Source organism: Typopeltis vanoorti, chromosome 16 (assembly GCF_054136105.1).
Source record: "Typopeltis vanoorti isolate ZY-2024b chromosome 16, IOZ_Tvanoo_1.0, whole genome shotgun sequence".
NCBI lineage: Eukaryota > Metazoa > Arthropoda > Arachnida > Uropygi > Thelyphonidae > Typopeltis > Typopeltis vanoorti.
This window is the reverse complement of record NC_143564.1, coordinates 55305959-55327962: the sequence shown is the minus strand read 5'-3', so window position 1 is coordinate 55327962 and position 22004 is coordinate 55305959. Positions and strand designations below refer to the sequence as shown.

The 22004-nt window shown below is 38.1% G+C and overlaps 1 protein-coding gene across 1 annotated transcript in view; it reads left to right on the top strand.

Moving 5' to 3' along the window:
• The window catches only part of LOC150098029 (uncharacterized), a 995665-nt gene that overhangs the window by 285775 nt on the left and 687886 nt on the right, over positions 1-22004 (top strand). Inside the window, exon 16 of the mRNA XM_090406661.1 lies at positions 18351-18404. Within this exon, the coding sequence (XP_090262787.1) occupies positions 18351-18404 (54 nt within the window). The remainder of the gene's footprint in view (positions 1-18350; positions 18405-22004) is intronic.

The following is a 22004-nucleotide window of genomic DNA, read 5'->3' as shown; positions in this document are numbered from 1 at the left end:
TCGCATCATCTGCAAACAACTGAATATCCCCCTGCAATCCACTGGCTATGTCATTGATATAAAGGTTAAACAATATAGGTCCTAGTACTGAGCCCTGTGGGACCCCACTTGTAACCCTCTGCCTCCTGGAAACTGCTCCACCGTACACAACTCTCTGATACCTATCAGACAGCCAATCCTGAATCCATTTGACCAATCTGACATCCAGACCCATGTGCTGCAACTTAAATATCAGCTTATCATGTGGCACCCTGTCAAATGCCTTCGCCAAGTCTAAGAAAATTGCAGTATATGCCTTTCCCTCATCTAATGTTCTTGTAACTTTATTATAAAAGGCTAGCATATTGCTAAAACAAGAGCGTCCTTTCACAAATCCATGTTGATTCTCACAGATAACATTACCCTCATCTGCCCAATGCTGTGCACGGTCCCTCACTACTTTCTCCAAGTTCTTAACAACTACTGATGACACACAGACTAGCCTATAATTAGACACTTCCAGTCTGTTACCACCCTTATGCAATGGCACTATCTTACCTTCCTTCCATTCCCTGGGCACCTTTGCCAAAGCCAGACTTTCATTGAAAAGCCACGTTAAAGGTACTGTCAATTCCCTAGCACATTCTCTCAAAACTCGTGGCAAAATACCATCCAGTCCCACAGCTTTACTGACATCCAGAGTACTCAGTATCTGAAACACACTCTCCTCCTGTACCTCCAGACCTTGTACCATCCTATCCCTCTAGCATTAAAACTGACTCCTCTAGGATGAAATACTCCAATAAAGTGTTCATTGAACAATTCCACTATGTCCTCTGCATCAGTCACTCTATTCCCATTTTTATCCCACAATATCATTCTTCCACAGTCATTTCTCCTCCTACTGGCCACATAGCTAAAAAATTCCCTAGGATTTTCTTTGGATCTTAGAGCCAATCTCCTCTCATATTCCAGTTTCGCTTTCCTTACCACACTAGTCACTCTTCTGGCCTGTGTCTTATATTCCTCATGCATCTCTTCACCTATCTCCTTATATCTCTTCCATAGCCTCTTTTTCGCATGCAATTCCTGTTTAATATTGTTTGTCATCCACTTTACTCCAAATTGTGTCCTCTTCTTCACTCGTGGTATACAACTTACCATTGCTGATAACAAATATTCTTTCACAATTTCCCACGCACTGGTGATATCCCGGCCTTCCAATTCCTCCCTCCATGAAACTTCCCGAAGTTGACGTCTAAGACTATTATAATCACCTGCCTTATAATTCCACATAAGTTCCCATCTCTTTGATACTCCTGCATGTCTATTCATTTTCCAAGTCAACGCCATATGGTCACTCTCTCCAACTGGTGGGAGAGACGTCAACTCAGTTATTATCAACTCTTCTGATGCTATAACCAAATCCAAAACTCTTGAACCTCTTGTTCCCGCTGTTACATGTTGCCTAAGACATTTGTCCCTCAAGAATTCTAGAAATTCCATTCCCCTATTGCTACATGCATCTTCCTCTCTCCAATTTATACTACTGAAGTTAAAATCTCCCATAACAATCATTCTTCTTGCACTTGCCAAACTTAGCTGTCTAAACATCTCCTGGTCCCCATCCTCTGTGCTCTTGGGTCTGTAGCAACACCCCACTAAATATCCTGTCTTGCCTACCTCTACCTCACACCATATGCTCTCAAAATCATTTGTCTCACTTCCTTCCAAATTCTCTCTGATCTTTTCATGCATTTCTCTGCGTCTGTGTTTTCTATCAAGGTTTTCTATATCTATACATTTCTATTTAATCCATTCCTCTTTGGCTTTCCTGCATTCTTTTTTTATTTCTTTATTCATGCTTTTATATTCAGGTTTGTTCTTTAGCTTTTTTTCTTTGTTCCATCAACGTCAGTATTTTTTCATTCATCCAAGGTTTATTCCTTTTCCTTTTTAATTGTGGGAGTGTATTTTTGGCTGCTTCATTGATTCTATTCTTGAATGTTTGCCAGTTCATGTTAATTTTCTGTGTGAGTTGTGGTGTCGGACTTGTTAAGAGATTTTGTGAATTCTTTGATAAAGCAGTCTTTAACTTCTTGGTTGTTAAGTGAGTCTGAATTATAAGTTTCTCTTATGAATGGTTGGCTTGGTATCTTAAGTTTTATTTTGATTTTTGCGATCACTGAGTTGTGGTCCGATCCTATGTCTGCTCCAGGATATGTTTTTGTTTGTGTTATTGCATTTCGGAAAATCTTTTGCTTATTATTATATAGTCAATTTGGTTTCTATAAATGTCCCCAGGACTTTTACCGGTATATAGTCTTCTGGGAGGATGTTTAAACAGCGTGTTGGCAATTATTAGGTCATTGGTTTCACAGAATTGCATTAATCTTTCACCTCTTTCATTTCTGATTCCAAGCCCTTGGTTTCCCATGCACAATGAGATTTTTTCTGAGCCCACTCATTATAATAACATCATCTGACTTAGCACTGGAGATTGCAGTCTGGATGTCTTCATAAAATTGTTCCAACTCTTCATCTGGGTGATCTTCGGTTGGCGCATATGCTTGGATAATATACAAGTTGAATCGTTATGCAGTTATTTTGGCTGTTATGATTCTGTCATTTATGGGCCAATATCCCTGTAGAGATTTTGCAGTTCTATTGCTTAGGACAAGCGCTACTCCATTAAGGTGTAAGTCACTGCCAGAGTAGATTATAGTGTAATTTTTCCTTCTTATTATGCCTGTATCTGTCCACCTCACTTCACTGATACCTGCAATATCAGCCTTCATCACTTCTAATTCCTGGAGTAAGTTATCTAATTTGCCTGCCTCGTAGAGTGTTCTGACATTCCATGTTACTATTTTCAAGAGAATGCTCCTGGTTTTCTGACAAGGGACATCTGAGAATATCCTCCCTGAAAGGTTTGCGATATTATCTTCATACACTACCTTAGTAGTTCTTGTCTTACAATTCCCGGTTTCAAGCTCTTCTTCCCTGTAGCTATAAGAGCTGATGGTTGCAGGGGTCTCAACATCTCTAACTTCATATTGTGACATGGTGTGTTTCATGGTTGACAATAGATAAGTATGTGGTGAGGCTCCGATCTCTTCCATGACGGCTGGCCACAAGTCCCTTAGATGTCAGGAGTGTGCCCTCGATGTGCCACACATCTTGCTGTCATGCCATTGATCAGTCAGTGTTGATTCTTCTGCCATCTTAGCCATTCCAGATTTCGTGCACATGAAGGGTGACATTCCCTATTTACAGCATTCTATATTGCTGGTTATAATTTATAATTTATAGCTATAACCAAGTGGAAAAACTTTCAACAACTTTCTCTAATTTAGAGTATTTTAATAAGAAGGTGTGACACCTTTTGGTTACTCGTATATGAAAAATATGACTTTGGCATTACTTCAACCTTAGTTCATCTTTGGGTCTGGTTTCCACTGATGAGACCTTCCAGTCTTAATATTCTGCTATTTAAGAAATACAACTTCAAAAATCCATAAAATATTGCAAACTAATCACACATGTAACTGGTAAATAGCTTACGGAATTAACAATGCATATAAAGGATATTAATTAAAGGCAACTTTAATGAATAATTTCAATATTTCGCCAACGTCATGTTGCCATCTTCAGGAACATAAAAATATGGTATGTGCATGCAGGCACTAACAAAAGCAAATGAGGAAGAAGGCAAGAAACTAATATTGTTCCTAAAGTCCTAATGGTGCCCTCTGACAGGCTAATTTGGTTGTCTTGGCCGTTGGGCTGAAGTTCTCATAATGTAAGTCTCCCAAATTTGGGGTAGTTTCATGCACCCAAATTTGTTGAGGTTCGGAACGTTTTTTAGAGCTGCTGATGATTCTTTGAATAATCTTTCGTACTTAAACTTGCTGCAGTATATTATTTTAGTTTTCTTCAAACGAATTCTATGGTGGGTATCTAAGGCATGGTCTGCCAGCCCAGAGTGGCTGTACTGGTGAAACCAGATGTAGTCTTTGTGTTCTGAAATCCTGATATTTGCTGTCTTGCCTGTTTGGCAAAAGTAGGACAATTTGCAGGTGCCAGGGACCTGGTATACACCAGGTAGGTCTAGGGGAAGTGGTTGGTCTTTGGTAGAGTGGATAAGGGATGCCAACTTTTTATATGGTCTATAACAAGAAGTCAGGTCATATTTTTTGAGGATATTGGTTATTTTCTCAGAGGCACCCTGGATGTAGGAGATGGTGATAGATTTGGTGTAATCTTTATTGTGGAGGGGGGAGGGGTTGTGGTTTACTGGTTTTAGTAGTTTTTGGATTTTTTGGGGGTTATAGTCATTGGCTAAGAAAGTGTTGAGGATGTGGTTTAGTTCAGTGGTTAGGGCATCGTCATCTGAGCAGATTAATTTTGCCCTGTTATATAGTGTTTTTATAACCCTGTATTGTTGTGAGGGGGGGGGGATTGCTGGTGATTAAAGTGTCTAGGAAGGGGAGGGTGTTGTTTTCCTCTTTTTCTAAGGTGAACTGGACTCTGGGGTGTTGGTTGTTTAAGTGTGCTAGGAAGGAGTGGAGTGTGTCTGAGCCATGTGGCCAAATAGCAAACACATCATCCACATAACGAAGCCAAATAGTGGGTTTTTGTGGGGCGGAGTTTAGGGCTTTCTCTTCAAATGTCTCCATAAAGAAATTGGCCAAGGGTGGGGAAAGTGGTGAACCCATGGCTGTCCCCTCTATCTGTTTGTAGAACTTTCCTTGCCAAACGAAATAGCCTGAGTTCATTGTGAACTGAAATAGGGCTGAGATATTGGGAGGAAACTTGGCTTGGATGAGCTCTAGGATTTCTTTGAGTGGGACATTCGTGACTAGGGAGGAGACGTCAAAACTGCCCATTATGTCAGTGTGTTGGAGTGAGAGGTTTTCTATACTGGCTTTAAAGTGGGCTGAGTTTTTTATGTGTGATGGTGTGGGATGTTCCTAAAATGCTGCCGGAATAACAAGGTAATCCCTAATTGCGTTAAATTTAAGCACTGTTTTACTTCATTGAAAGCTCTCTGTATTTATAATCGCACTAGCTTTGCCCTATTAAGAGAATAAATTACCACGATGCGTGTTCTCCTTGCCGACGGAAACAAATCATTATGGGTGCTAGAAGAAGTGCTTTCAGATATACTTGGCCATGATCTTTGGACGATTCTTTATGATGTCTCATGCACTTCGGCAAGAAAAGAATTCGAAAAAATACGTAGTCGGCACCTGAAAAAATACGAAAACCTGATAAAGAATACTACTTCCTTACCACCGCCACCACTCAACACTGTAGTCAACCTCTCGTCTGTAGTTTTAAAGCCTGAAGCACTCACTGCACTTTCACGTGGCCACAATTTCGCCCTAGCTCCTAAAAGAATACCTGCTGAGGAAATCATGATCCAAATAGAACGTGGGATTCGCAACCTTCCTAACCATATCGCCAATAATGTCAGACTGGATGTAGCCAGTGTTCTCACCAAAGAAAAACCTCCAAAAACCAACTTTCCAAAGACGAATATACAGCTCTTCTAGAAATGAAGAAAAACAAAAAAATAGTAATCACCAAAGCAGATAAGGGTAACACCACTGTGGTGCTCAATCAAAAGGACTACAAAGGTAAGCTTAATGCATTAGTACTAGACCATACTACTTACCTCCCTATTGAATATAATCCTACCGGCTCTCAGATTAGAACTCTCCACAGACTCCTTAAGAAAGTCACTTCTTGGCCTGTGGAAGTCACTAACAAACTAAAACCTTATAACTCAACCCCCCTGATTATATGGACTCCCAAAAATACATAAACAAAATGTGCCATTACGTCCCATAGTGGATGGCATTGATTCCCCCCACATATAAATTAGCCAAACATTTAGCCAAAACGCTCACACACTATACTGGCAACACACCATCACACATAAAAAACTCAGCCCACTTTAAAGCCAGTATAAAAAACCTCTCACTCCAACACACTGACATAATGGTCAGTTTTGACATCTCCTCCATATTCACTAATGTCCCACTCAAAGAAACCCTAGAGCTCATCCAAGCCAAGTTTCCTCCCAATATCTCAGCCCTATTTCAGTTCACAATGAACTCAAGCTATTTCGTTTGGCAAGAAAAATTCTACAAACAGATAGAGGGGACATCCATGGGTTCACCACTTTCCCCACCCTTGGCCAATTTCTTTATGGAGACCTTTGAAGAGAAAGCCTTAAACTCTGCCCCACAAAAACCCACTATTTGGCTTCGATATGTGGATGATGTGTTTGCTATTTGGCCACATGGCTCAGATACACTCCACTCCTTCCTAACACACTTAAACAACCAACAGCCCAGAGTCCAGTTCACCTTAGAAAAAGAGGAAAACAACATCCTCCCCTTCCTAGACACTTTAATCACCCACCAGCTTGATGGATCTTTGGTTTTCTCTGTTTACAGAAAACCCACCCATACTTTCAGATACATTCACCAGCATTCCCCCCCCCCTCACAACAATACAGGGTTATAAAAACACTATATAACAGGGCAAAGTTAATCTGCTCAGATGACAATGCCCTAACCACTGAACTAAGCCACATCCTCAACGCTTTCTTAGCTAATGGCTATAACCCCCAAAAAATACTAAAACCAGTAAACCCCCCCCCTCCACAATAAAGATTATACCAAATCTATCACCATTCCCTACATCCAGGGCACCTCTGAGAAAATAACCAATATCCTCAAAAAATATGACCTGGATGTAGGGGATGGTGATAAACTTTTTATATGGTCTTGTTATAGACCATTTAAAAAGTTGGCATCCCTTATCTGCTGTACCAAAGACCAGCCACTTCCCCTAGACCTACTTGGTGTATACCAGGTTCCTTGCAGCTGCAAATTGTCCTACTTTGGCCAAACAGGCAGGACAGCAAATATCAGGATTTCAGAACACAAAGACTACATCTGGTTTCACCAGTACAGCCACTCTGGGTTTATGGACCATGCCTTAGATACCCACCATAGAATTTGTTGGAAGAAAACTAAAATAATACACCACAGCAAGTTTAAGTACGAACGATCATTCAAAGAATCATCAGCAGCTCTAAAAAACGTTCCAAACCTCAACAAATTTGGGTGTATGAAACTACCCCAAATTTGGGAGACTTGCATTATGAGAACTTCAGCCCAATGGCTAAGACAACCAAATTAGCCTGCCAGAGGGCACCATTAGACTTTAGGAACAATATTAGTTTCTTGCCTTCTTCCTCATTTGCTTTTGTTAGTGCCTGCATGCACATACCATATTTTTATGTTCCTGAAGATGGCAACGTGACTTTGGCGAAATATTGAAGTTATTCATTAAAGTTGCCTTTAATTAATATCGTTTATATGCATTGTTAATTCCGTAAGCTAATTACCAGTTATGTTTGACCAATGTATAATCCTTGCTACTAGAATTATAATCACACATGTGCACACCTTGTCTGGTGCTACTTGGGTTTTCATCTTCTCCTGTTTGGAGTTAATGATTAAAAAGGTCCAAAAGCTGAGATTGTTCCTGAATACTACAACACTGTGCTTAACTCTAAGACTGCTAAAACACTCTGGAATTGCATTCTTTCCATTAAAAAAAGTAAAATTTGGCATAAAGAAATCTTTAATCTCTTTCTCTGTGAAGTTCCGCAGTTGGGTACCGGCAACAATATTTTGTTTCGTAACTTGATGAAGTGCCATGCGTACCCTAACAGGAAGGATTTTGCTTGGAGAATTGCATGATCGTATTCCAGTCAATGCTATCAAATGGAGATACTTGAATGTCGGGAATCCAATCTGTACATCTGTTACCAATTAGAAACAGTAGAACATGCATTCTACAGCTGTCTTCTTGCTCTGCATATTTAGAACAGATTATGTAATGTGTTGGGCATGCCACTGTTTACAACAGAACAGGTTATTTTTGTTACAATGCCTACCACCTGTCAGCAATGGGTAAAGAATTTTGATTTTTATAATTAATGAATTAAAATATCATTTATGGAGGGTTAGAAAAAAACATGTATTTGAAAACTGGCAATATGACATCCAAATGCTTTATAATATTTTATTGTGGAAATTTTATTGTTTAGTCAGACGTTTTTTGTATTTAGAAAGAAGCATTCTTGGAAATATCAAATTTATCATAGACCACCCACATTATGCAATATTCACCAGGGGGAGATAAAATTCTGTCTATTCTTGCTATGAGAAGTTTTTTAAATAGTTCCATCCTCTTAATTGTAGTCTTATGGTGAATGGCAGGGATGACTGGAGAGCAATCCCAGACAGAGAAGGTCAACTCAAGGCAGTTAACCCAGATGGGGCTAACCACTTATGTATCAGTCATCTTTGCGCTTTAGTTTCAATTGGTTTTTTGGTTGTTCATCTATATGAGGTTGGTTAAAAAAAAACTGATAGCCTTTGGTTATATGATGATATATAAGAGCTGAGGCCTTTTCTCTCTGTCATGCTATCTATCTGTCTTTCTTTCTCCTAATACTATCAGGTTCTGCTACACCCTATGCTAACTACTGTAGGCCTATGATGAGCATCCCTTTACTTTTTCACCTCAATAAAGCAGTGGATTCATTATTAATGCAGACAAGACAAAATGAAAAGTTTATGGAAAGTGGGATCTTGGAGACATTCCTTTTGGACTAGCCCCTAAGAGAGAACCCCCTCATTAGACTTGGAATTCCCTTCTCCACTTACCTAATATTACCAGTTCAAGAACTTATATACAAGAACATTGAAATGTTAGAAGACTGTAAAATAGATCCACTCTCCTTTTCTTTTAAAGCTATAGTAATCAAAACCATAATCTTTCCTGCTGAGTTTTACATAATAAATATTACAGACATCACAGAAGCTGAAGAAAAGCAATTATATTATTGTAAACCTCTGAATTTTTTTTGGTCCAGCTGATATCAAGAAGTTAAAAAGGAATTTTTGCTACTATTAACCTAGTGTGGAGGACTTGGACTTCCAGTCTTAAAATTCTGCTATTTAATCATAACAGCTTCAGAAATCCATAAAATATTGCAAAGTAATCACACATGTGCAGACCTACTTCGGTACTACCTGCGTTTTTATCTTCCCCTGTGTGGAGTTTATAAAGGTTTAAAAGCTGAGATTGTATACTACATAATGAATATACATTATGTAGTATACAATGAATACTACAACACTCTGTGCTTAACTCTAAGACTACTAAAACACTCCAGAATTGACATTCTTTCCATTAAGAAAAGTAACATTTGGTATAAAGAAATCTTTTAATCTCTTTTGCTGCAAAGTTCCACAGTTGGGTACTGATAATAATATTTTGTTTCATAACTTGATGAAGTTCCAAGGGTACCTTAGCAGGAGGGATCTTGCTTGGAGAATTGCACATGGCTGCCTTCCAGTCAATACCATCAAAGGGAGGTGCTTTAACATTGAGGATCCAATCTGTGACATCTGTTACTGATTGGAAACAGTAGCGCATGCATTCTATAGCTGCCTTCTTTCCCTGTGTATTTGGAACAGATTATGTAAATTAAGCATTCCATTACTTACAAGAGAGCAGGTTATTTTTTTATAATACCCACCACCTGTCAGCAGTGGGAAGAGAATTTTGATTTTTATAATTATTATTATTATTATTCAGGCCTCCATGGAGTCAAAAGACTCATCATGGGAGGTCCTTCCTAAGAAACACAAAGTCTATCAAGATCATCGAGGGGAGATTCCCCCCCCCCAAAGAAACACAAAGTCTATCATACCACTCCTTGAACTCATTGACCGTTCTCACTCTCACCACTCCATCGGGCAATGCATTCCATGGTTTAACCACCCTCCACACAAAGAAACCACTCCTCACCCTCTTGCTCACAGTTTCCTTTTGTAACTTCCAGGGATGGCCTCTTGTCATCACTCCTTCCCGCTGTTCAACTAAGCAAAAGAACTCCCCAGTGTCAACCCTGTAACCACCTCTCAACAGTTTAAAAGTCTCAATCATATCACCTCTCCTTCTTCTATCCACCAAACTCTGCAGTCCACATTCCCTCAGACGATTCTCATCATTATCATTGTACAGTCCTGAAACCATCTTTGTTATCTGTCTTTGTACCCTTTCCATAGTTAATTTATCCCCTTCAAATCATGGGGACCAAATCTGAGAACAGTAGTCCAAGTGTGGTCTGATCAGGGTCTTATATAACGGAATGATAACTGTTTTATCTCTGCAAGTCAGTGTCTTTCTCATTATTGCAGCAATCCTGTGTGTTACCTTCACCACCTTTGCAATATGCCCCCTAAATTTCAGGTTTCTATCAATTATCAACCCCAAATCTCTTGTCTCCCCTACTTCCTCCAGTATAACTCCTCCTATAGAGTATTCAGCATCCCAACAATGTTTCCCAAATCTCAAGACCTTACATTTTGCTGCATTAAACTGGTACCCCCCATTCATTTGCCCATCTATCTAGCTTATTCAAATCCTCTTGCAGGGCTGCCACATCTGCACTATTACTAATAATCCTTTGCAGCTTCGCATCATCTGCAAACAACTGAATATCCCCTTGAAATCACTAATATAAATGTTAAACAATATAGGTCCCGGTACTGAGCCCTATGGCACCCCACTTGTAACCTTCTGCCTCTTTGATATTGCTCCACCATACACAACTCTCTGTTACCTATCGGACAGCCAATCCTGAATCCAGTTGACCAATCTGACATCCAGACCTATGTGCTGCAACTTAAATATCAGCTTATCATGTGGCACCCCGACAAATGCCTTTGCTAAGTCTAAGAAAATGGCAGTATATGCCTTTCCCTCATCTAATGCTCTTGCACTTTTATCATAAAAAGCTAGCATATTGCTAAAACAAGAGCACCCCTTCACAAATCCATGTTGACTCACACAGATAACATTACCCTCATCTGCCCAGTGCTGTATATGGTCCATCACTACTTTCTCCAAGATCTTACTAACTTCTGATGACACACAAATTGGTCTATAATTAGACACTTCCAGTCTGCTACTGCCCTTATGCAATGGCACTATCTTACCTTCCTTCCATTCCATGGGCACCTTTCCAGCAGCCAGACTTTCATTGAAAAGCCAGGTCAAAGGCAATGCACTGTCAGTTCCCTAGCACATTCTCTCAAAACTTGTGGTGAAATACCATCCAGTCCCACAGCTTTACTGACATACTGACAGCAGGGTTTCCCAGAAAATCTAAAAATAAATAACAATTTCAAATATATATATGTATCATTGATAAAAATTGAAAAAAAAATTAGCCTACCCACTGCACAAATTGTGTACCCATGGTTTATTAGTGTATCCGTTAGTTCATCTATTTCAATGGTAATATTATTATAGAATGTGAGCAAGTTGCGAAAACATGACCTTCCCTTGGTAAACTCGTGCTCTTCATTGCAAAGTAGAGATTCACTGTCAACCCATTTCTGAATGCAAGCCCTTCTTTGCACAAGGGTTGTACGAAAACTGATATATCCAGCTATTGACTAATTAGTATCTGCAGAATCTTTCCTGTTCTGAGACTCAAATTATATAGCCTGGTCAAAGGAATAGCCAGGTCAGCTGAACACTCTTTTAACACCTCATCCTTATACACTAGAGTTTCTTCATCCATTGAAGAGGTAGCAGTGAACTCAATGTTGTATACACTAGTGTTGTGCCGTCCTATTTTGCTGACTTGATCCAATTATGATGGTTAGTTGAACTTATCCTTACTTCATTAAATTCCGTTTTTTATTTGTCAGATGTTGATTGATACTGATCCGAATATAAAGAAATTTATATTATCCTGTGCCACCTTATATTCAGATTACTCTATATAATATAGAGGAATCAATCATCAACTAACGTTTGCAATCTCACTTTTCTACAGGCCGAGGTTAATATTATCTTTTAAGGCTTCCGCAAGGTCCAAAAATTTTTTTATGAACAGTGCAATGAAAGGAAATCAGGCAAACATCAAATTGAATTCAATAAAACAAAACATTTAATGCAGGGTTATATAACATCTACATCTAAGTATAACTTTCTAAACAAGATAATGCAATTGAACAAATCCAAAATATATCTGAGATATAGGTAGCTATTCAGTTAGGTTTTAAGATTAAAGCCAAAAATCTTAGATCTTATTAATCAAGAGATAAGCATTTCAATCACAACTTGTTTCTATTCTATGAGACAAATCAAGTCATCTACACATCGATTTAGTCCTAGTGCTTAGAATAGATACAATGCATCAGGTATCAAACATTCAACTCTCAGTTCTCTATATTCTGCCAATTAATAGAAAATAGTTCTCACAATTCAAAGTTCCAGAATTCACAATAAATATTTTTATAGTTGCCATTCTCTAATTCACTTCTTGTCTATAAACACTTAACTGAATCACAAAGCAGTTATTAATTCAAGAGGGAAACACTTTAGTGCTTCATTCTTTCGACTATTTATAGTTAAAGGCCACAGCTAGGGTTAATATATATTTGGCAGAATTAACTTTCATTTGCTTCACACTGGATGTAAAAAGGATGAGTCTTACCTGGTTACAACTTCTGCTCATTGAATTCACTTAGGCACATTTTCAAAATTCCTGTTAGCTAATTACCATGAGGAAACACAATTCAAAGAAATCTTTACTATGTAAACTGAAATATTAAACACAGAGCTACATAAGTCTTGACACATTAGATTTACATCACGTACTAATTCCTTATCTTCCACTATGTATTGACTTCAGCTCTGCAGCTTTCTTCCTCTAATTATTAGGAATCTATCGTAATATCAGAATTCCATAGAGGTAGTTTCTAATGCCTATTTATTCCTGATCCTTTCCTTGTAGATTTTTCCTCATATCTCAACTCGCCTTTCATTACTCACAACCAGTCTCTTTGCTGTCCCTAAGCTCTCTCCTCATCTTTACTTTCGTTTTCCAATTAACTGTGTTTATTCTTCCCACCAAAATCCGGTTCTAGCCAGTTCAGCTTACATCTACAGGCTTCTCTCCATATCATAGCTGTTCACGCTCTAAGCACGCACTAACTTTAAACAACTCCGTTTCTCCTTTACTAGCCAATCAAATTCAAACAGAAGAATTACATAAAATCATATCAGCTGAATTCGACATATTTATTGGGAACACAAAGTTATTGGGATCACTGAGACATGGTTGACAGAAGGGGATATAATAACAGGAATAGAAGTCACTGGGTATAGCATTTTTCATCAGGATAGGAGGGGAAAGCGTGGTGGTTGGGTACTGCTTATGATAAGTGATGACCTATGTCCTCTAAGAGTGGAAGCTTTGGAAGGAAGTGAGACAAATGATTTTGAGAGCATATGGTGTGAGGTAGAGGTAGGCAAGACAGGATATTTAGTGGGGTGTTGCTACAGACCCAGGAGCACAGAGGATGGGGACCAGGAGATGTTTAGACAGCTAAGTTTGGCAAGTGCAAGAAGAATGATTGTTATGGGGGATTTTAACCACAGTAGTATAAATTGGAGAGAGGAAGATGCATGTAGCAATAGGGGAATGGAAGTTCTAGAATTCTTGAGGGACAAATGTCTTAGGCAACATGTAACAGCAGGAACAAGAGGTTCAAGAGTTTTGGATTTGGTTATAGCATCAGAAGAGTTGATAATAACTGAGATGACATCTCTCTCACCAGTTGGAGAGAGTGACCATATGGTTTTGACTTGGAAAATGAATAGACATGCAGGAGTATCAAAGAGATGGGAACTTATGTGGAATTATAAAGCAGGTGATTATAATAGTCTTAGACGTCAACTTTGGGAAGTTTCATGGAGGGAGGAATTGGAAGGCCGGGATATCATTAGTGCATGGGAAATTGTGAAAGAATATTTGTTAGCAGCAATGGTAAGTTGTATACCATGAGTGAAGAAGAGGACACAATTTGGAGTGAAGTGGATGACAAACAATATTAAACAGGAATTGCATGCGAAAAAGAGGCTATGGAAGAGATATAAGGAGACAGGTGAAGAGAAGATGCATGAAGAATATAAGACACAGGCCAGAAGAGTGACTAGTGTGGTAAGGAAAGTGAAACTGGAATATGAGAGGAGATTGTTCCTAGGATCCAAAGAAAGGACAAAATTTGGAGTAAAGTGAGGGGTCATCCTAGGGAATTTTTTAGCAATGTGGCCAGTAGGAGGAGAAATGACTGTGGAAGAATGATATTGTGGGATAAAAATGGGAATAGAGTGACTGATGCAGAGGACATAGCGGAATTGTTCAATGAACACTTTATTGGAGTATTTCATCCTTGAGGAATGAGTTTTAATACTAGAGTTATTGGGCAGGTTCAAGGTTTAGAGGTATAGGAGGAGAGTGTATTTCAAATATTGAGTACTCTGGATGTCAATAAAGCTGTGGGACTGGATGGTATTTCACCACGAGTTTTGAGAGAATGTGCTAGGGAACTGACAGTGCCTTTAACCTGGATTTTCAATGAAAGTCTGGCTTTGGCAAAGGTGCCCAGGGAATGGAAGGAAGGTAAGATAGTGCCATTGCATAAGGATGGTAACAGATTGGAAGTGTCTAATTATAGGCCAGTCTGTTTGTCATCAGTAGTTGTTAAGATCTTGGAGAAAGTAGTGAGGGACTGTATACAACATTGGGCAGATCAGGGTAATGTTATCTGTCAGAGTCAACATGGATTTGAAAGGGTGCTCTTGTTTTAGCAATATGCTAGCCTTTTATAATAAAGTTATAAGAACATTTGATGAGGGAAAGGCATATACTGCAATTTTCTTAGACTTAGCAAAGGCATTTGACAGGGTGCCACATGATAAGCTGATATTTAAGTTGCAGCACGTGGGTCTGGATGTCAGATTGGTCAACTGGATTCAGGATTGGCTGTCTGATAGGTATCAGAGAGTTGTGTATGGTGGAGCAGTTTTAAGGAGGCAGAAGGTTACAAGTGGGGTCCCACAGGGCTTAGTACTAGGACCTATATTGTTTAACCTTTATATCAATGACATCGCCAGTGGATTGCAAAGGGATATTCAGTTGTTTGCGGTTGATGTGAATCTAGGAAGGATTATTAGTAATAGTGCAGATGTGGTAGCCCAAGAAGATTTGAATAAGCTAGATAGATGGGCAAATGAATGGGGATGTCGGTTTAATGCAGCAAAATGTAAGGTCTTGAGGTTTGGGAAACATCGATGGGATGCTGCATTCTCTATGGAAGGAGTTGTACTGGAGGAAGTATTGGAGACAAGAGATCTGGGGTTGATGATTGATAGAAACCTGAAATTTAGGGGACATATTGTAAAGGTGGTGAAGGTAACACAGATGATTTATGAGAAAGACACTGACCTGCAGAGATAAAAGGGTTATCATTCCGTTGTATAAGTCTCTGATCAGAACTATTGTTCTCAGATTTGGTCCCCAGGATTTGAAGGGGATAAATTAACTGTGGAAAGGATACAAAGACAGATGACAGAGATGGTTTCAGGACTGTACAAGGATAGTTATAAGGATCGGCTGAAGAAATGTGGACTGCAGAGTTTGGTGGATAGAAGAAGGAGAGGTGATATGATTGAGACTTTTAAACTGTTGAGAGGTGGTTACAGGGTTGACACTGGGGAGTTCTTTCGCTTGGTTGATCAGCGGGAAGGAGTGATGACAAGAGGCCATCCCTGGAAGTTACGAAAGGAAACTGTGAGCAAGAGGGTAAGGAGTGGTTTCTTTGCGTGGAGGGTAGTTGAACCGTGGAATGCATTGCCTGATGGAGTGGTGAGAGCGAGAACGGTCAATGAGTTTAAGGAGTGGTATGATAGACTTTGTGTTTCTTAGGAGGGATCTCCCCTTGATGAGTCTTGACAGACTTTATGTTCTTAGGAAGGACCTCCCACGATGAGTCTTTCGACTCCATGGAGGCCTGAATAATAATAATAATAATAATAATTTACATTCTCTTTTAGAAATAACAAATAAAGAAATAATCCATAATTCACATAAAATACATTTAAATATGATAAATACAAATTCTTACAATATATATGCACATCTTCTTACAACATTAACACAGGAATAAATAAAATAAATTGAATGACATGTTAATACAGAGTTCTTTCAGTACTAATACATATTCTAGATTAAATAATTAAATAATAATAAACAAACTCAAAGTAATTATATGAATATTAATTTACAAGCAAGAGATTAACATCAAACAATATTTACAAGTGTTGCTTAAGTTATGGCAGATTATGTTAAATGTGAATGAAGTATTATAATTCTCAAATATCTTCATTCACAATTTAACACTAGGTTGATAGTTTTTAACAAAATGGGCACTCATTAGTTGAACATCATCGTCTACATCTTTCATCCTTCCACCATCTGCATTTAGAAGAGTTATTTGTTCATATTTATTCTTTCTTTTACTTTCATCATATTGATAGAATTCTTGTGGGTTGTTTTTAGATTGCAGAGCCAGTTTCTTTTTATATTCAGACTTAGCTTTCCATACTACAGTTGTGATTCTTCTAGTTTGTTTATAATTTTCATAACATGTGCATAAGGACATCATCCTTATGCACATGGTATTCCTTCCACATCATCCTTTTCTTACGAATCTCTTGCTTAATAAGATTACACATCCATTTGCCTCCTGCCCTATTTATTCTTTGAACTCTTGGGACACATTCTGATATTGCATCATTTAAGTATTTTTTAAATGCTTCCATCCAGTGTCGATATTTGTCCCATCCAGCAACCGATATCATTCCACTGAACTCAGCATTCTCTTCAGTTGGTCATAATTTCCTTTGTAGTTCAGCATGTAACCTTTTTTTGAATGGAACATTCATAAACTTAATCACTTCCCAGCAGTGGCTAATGCTGGTCTTGAAATTCACGCTTGCTCTTGTTATCATTCAGGGAGTGAGAGGTGTGATTGATGTCTGATTAGTGGAATAAAGCATTACTGACCATTTAAAACTATATACTGTATTTAGAAATTTATGTACATTTAATCATACAAATACAACATTTATTTTACAAATGATATTCTATCTTTTTCAATTTAGCTACTTGAATACAAATTCTACCCTACGGTTCTTCTTTATGAACTTGTCAATAACATTGTCATAAAAAGTTGGTTGTAATTTAATTTTCCCAAGCAACACGCACACTTGTAAAGGCTGGCTGAAGCTCACTGCCTAGAGCTACTTTGACTGCGTATGGCCTGTGTTTAAGACGACGTCAAGGGAGCAGTGCTGCAGCGAGGCCCTGGAAGTTCCCACAACCGAGCAAGACAAGGTAACCTTGGCTAGACGAGCAGGCATCAGCCTTCGTCACACACACGCAACAAAAGCTCAATTATTGCCCCACAAGCTTAAGATGTCTTCTGTCTAAAAAATAAAAGCCTAAATGGAATACTTATAAATGCATGCATTTATTAACAAATAAATATTACTTCTTTCTCAAGTAATGAGCTTGCACAGCAAGCATAACAAGCATGGAGAATTCGCCCCTGCTTCCCAGGTGAGTACTGCATGATAACTGTCAGCAGCTAGAGGCAGAATAGTTACATCTTTATCTGAAATGCCCTCTGACATTATATTCAAATCTAACACTCTTTGATTTCGAGTTCCTTCTGTCACAAGCTGCTTGAGGAAGTTGTCTCGCAACAGCTTAATGAATTCATTTTCATTCTTCTTATGGGGTTTTACTGCTACCGAATCAATATTTAGAAAATTTTTCCATTATGATTACTCTTTTCATGCCCATCTTTTCTATTTGGTGATACATTTCTTCATTACTAGCAACCAATCCATCAGGTCTGTAACAACACCCTACTATGTAATTGATCTTTTTAGATTCCATCTCACACCAGATGACTTCAAACATGTGGTGTGAGGTGGATTCAGCCTGGTTTATAATGAGACAGAGTGAAATAACTGCCTACCCAGTTGAAATCCTGAAGAAAAGGTACTAATTGCAGGCAAATGCTCTAACCTGTCCATGTGTGTTACCAAACTATTTTTGTTTATGCCGAATTTTTATATTTTTGTATGCACGGCCCTGTTGTGGGGTGTAAACTAGTAATCTATATTATTCTCCTGTCAGATAGTCTCCTTTTTAATATATACATAATTTTTTTATTTTTATTATATAATTTTTAAACATAATTTTTATTATTTCGTTTAGTTCTTTATTTTATTTTTTCATTATTCTTTCTTTAAAATAATAAATAAGTACTTTATTAATAGGCATATTAGGTAGTTTAATATTTTAAAATGACAGTATATGTAAACTCATATATTTTTTTTAGGGTGAAAAAGGTTCAATGGGAATACCCGGAGATTCTGGACCACCTGGAGAAAAGGTATAAATGTGGAGTCATGTGAAAGCCAAAATTAAGTATATTTTGAAGAAAACAAAATAGGTTTTATTTACTTCATACAATGTGATTTAACTTTATAGATTTTGTAACAACACTTTCATTTGGCAGGAAAGCCACTTTTGCATTAGGACAATCACCTTAATTCATGATGGGAGGTAACAGCAAGACTTTTATGTTATTTACTAAAGAACTGGTCCATTCGTATACTTCTAACCTTTTTTTGACTACATGACATTCTAAAGAAAATATCAAAAATTTTGTGGCACCCTTCATTAACAAAAATAAATAAAGGTTTATTTATAAGAAATAAATTCACATAAATTAGTAGTAGTTGTGGGTCGAATTAACTTAATTGGGAGAAATCAGCAATGTTAAAAGAGACTTGAGGAAGTTGTTGTAAGAGGTAAAAGATAATAGCATTGTTCGAAAAGAAAACAATAGGTTTTATTTTCTTCATACAATGTGATCTAACTTTATAGAGTATGTTGCCGAGATATGAAAATTATGAGTTCAGAAGGAAAGCAGAGATAATGAATAGCAAGATGGTTGAGTTGTGTGAGGCAAAGAGGGTTCAATCTGTGAATCTATGGAGTGAATTTGAAGAAAAGTTAGAATGATTTAAAGTTAATGGGTTGCATTTGAATTGGTTTAGTGTTGGGCTCACAGAATCAAGAAGTTATTATAGCTAATGATCAAACAGTACTTGTAAAGCAGAATATCACCCAAATGGGCTGCATGTCAGTTGGAAAATGGATAGATTTGAGATTGAAGATGTGGTTGAGCCAGGACAAGGTGAGGGAATGCATGAAGGTGAGGATGAGACAGGTGAGACTGGCAATCAGAGTCAGGATCAGGAAAACAGGAATGGTCAGACCAAAGAGAGAGAGGTGTGTTATAGTGGCTATAGTAGAGAATCTTGGTAGTATAGGGGCTAGAGTAGAGATTGTATTTGTTGATGGAATGACCTCAAGGGATTGTTATGGTTGTCTGAGCATGATGGAATGTTAAGAACAGAAATGAAAGGATATACATAACTTTTAATTTTTCAGAAAATGACAATGTATACTAGAATATTAGTTATAAAAAGTTTAATTAATACTTGCCTATATTTTGGCAATGTTATATTTCTGAATATACAAAAGATATACAGTTTCCAGAAGAATAGTAGGAATCATGGAGTCAAAGACTCATCTGGAAGGACCTTTTCACACACACACACACACACACACACACATCTCATCATACCGTGTCTTGAACACACTCAAACTCCTTGCAGACACCACACTCTCAGGCAAGGCATTCCAATCATTCACAACTCTGCACGAAAAAAACCTGCCTCTCACTCCCCTACTCACATCCTCTTTATACAGTTACCAGGGATGATCTCTGGTTCTCCCCTTATCTCCCACTATTCTCCGTAGAACTTCTCCACCATTGATCTTATAACAACCCTTACCATCTTATAGGTCTTGATCATATCTCCCCTCTTCCTTCTCTCCACCAGACTCTGCAAATTACATCTTCTCAATCTTTCCTCATACTCAACATTCCAGAGGTCAGAAACTACCTTAGTCAGTCTCCTTTGGACCCTTTCCAACATCTCTTCATCCTTCTGAAAACCCGGTGACCAAATCTGGGCACAATAGTCCATATGTGCCCTAATCAAAGCCTTATACAATGGGACAAGAATCTCCCTATTTCTACACATCAGTGTCCTCCACATCATTCCCAGAAGTCTTTGTGTTGTCATCACAATTTTGGCAATGTGTCCCCTAAATTTTAGATCCTTATCCACTATCACCCCAAGATCTCTTATTTCCTCTACTTCCAACAATATATTCTCACCAAGCATAAATTCTGCATCCCATCTTTGTTTTCCAAATTTTAAAACCTAACATTTTGCAACATTGAACTTATATCCCCATTTGCTTGCACAATCACTCAATTTATTCAAGTCTTCTTGCAAGGCCACAACATCTTCACTACTCTTTATGGTTTGTCCCAACTTTGCATCATCTGCAAACAACTGAATATCTCCATCCAAATCTTCGCCAATATCATTAATATACAAGTTAAACAGCAATGGCCCTAAAACAGAACCCTGAGGCACTCCACTAGTGACTTTCCTTTTCCTGGATATCACACCCCCATACACCTATCAGATAGCCAGTCTCCAATCCAATGCACTAATATCCAACCCCATCTGCTCTAGTTTGACTGTCAACTTATCATGAGGTACTCTATCAAAAGCTTTTGCGAAATCCAAATATATTACTGTGTATCCTTCTCCTCTGTCTAAGGAAGCAGTCACTTTATTGTAATAAGTAAGTAGATTACTAAAACATGACCTCCCTCTAGCAAATCCATGCTGTCCATCAAAGATTATACCATTGTTGTCAACCCAACTCTAGATCCTAGTTCTCACAAGCTTCTCCAACAACTTAACCACAACACCTGACACAGAGATAGGCCTATAGTTTGATGCTTGAGTTCGATCACCTCCTTTATGAAGTGGCACAATCTTGCCCTCCTTCCACTCTTTAGGAACTTGACCAAGTGCAAGACTCGTATTAAAAAAATATGTCAAATCAAGTGTCAACTCTCTGGCACATTCCTTCAGAATACGCCGTGATATATTATCAAGTCCCACAGCCTTATTTATATCTAGTTTACTCAACTCCCCAAACACCTCTTGCTCACTTACATTCAGTCTTTCCTCCCCATCATCAACTGCTTTCAACCTCTCCATGAAGTCACATTCACAAGATTGAAAGATCTTTATGAACTGCTCATTAAGTATCTCCATCACACATTCTGCAACAGCTGTCTTTATACCATTTTCTCCAATTAATGTCATCCTTCCATAATCATTCTTTCTTTTGCTGGCTACATATCGAAAGAACTCCCTAGGATTCTTTTTGGCTTCATTATCTAACTGCTGTTCATACCTCTCTTTAGCTACTCTCACCTACTTGATGTTTAATGCTAATATCTCCAATTCATTCATTATTCACTATTAAAGTTGTTTTCCATGATTTCATAGCACCAGAAAGGAACATATGTTTTTAATTACAAATATTTGTAGTGATTTTAGGATCCAGGAGTGTGGGAGGGAATCAAATGCTTTCTTATAGTCTATCCATGCCATGTTAAGGTTAGTTTTTTGTCTTTTCGAATTTCTGAGAATCATTTTATTAATATAGATCTGGTCTTTTGTTTTCCTTTGGATTTTTGAGAATTGCCTTTTTGTTCAATCGGATAAATCTGATTATTTGATAAGTAGTGGTATATGGAATTTGCTGTGATTGCAGCGAACAGCTTAAGCATAGTTGGTAGATATGTTATTGGGTGATTTTTTTTATCCTTATCCTTATTTTTCATGAAAAGAAAAGTGCGCCCAGATATCATCTAGCCTTCCACTGAGTCTGACTGCAACAAATAATTAAATTGTTCTGCCATTCGTTCATGTAGACTGGTTAGATGCTTTAACAAAAATCCATGTAGTTCATCTTTGCCAGGTGCAAAGACGAACTTTGTTCTGTTATTGCTCAGTTTTTTAATTTTCTAGCTTGTGTGCTGACC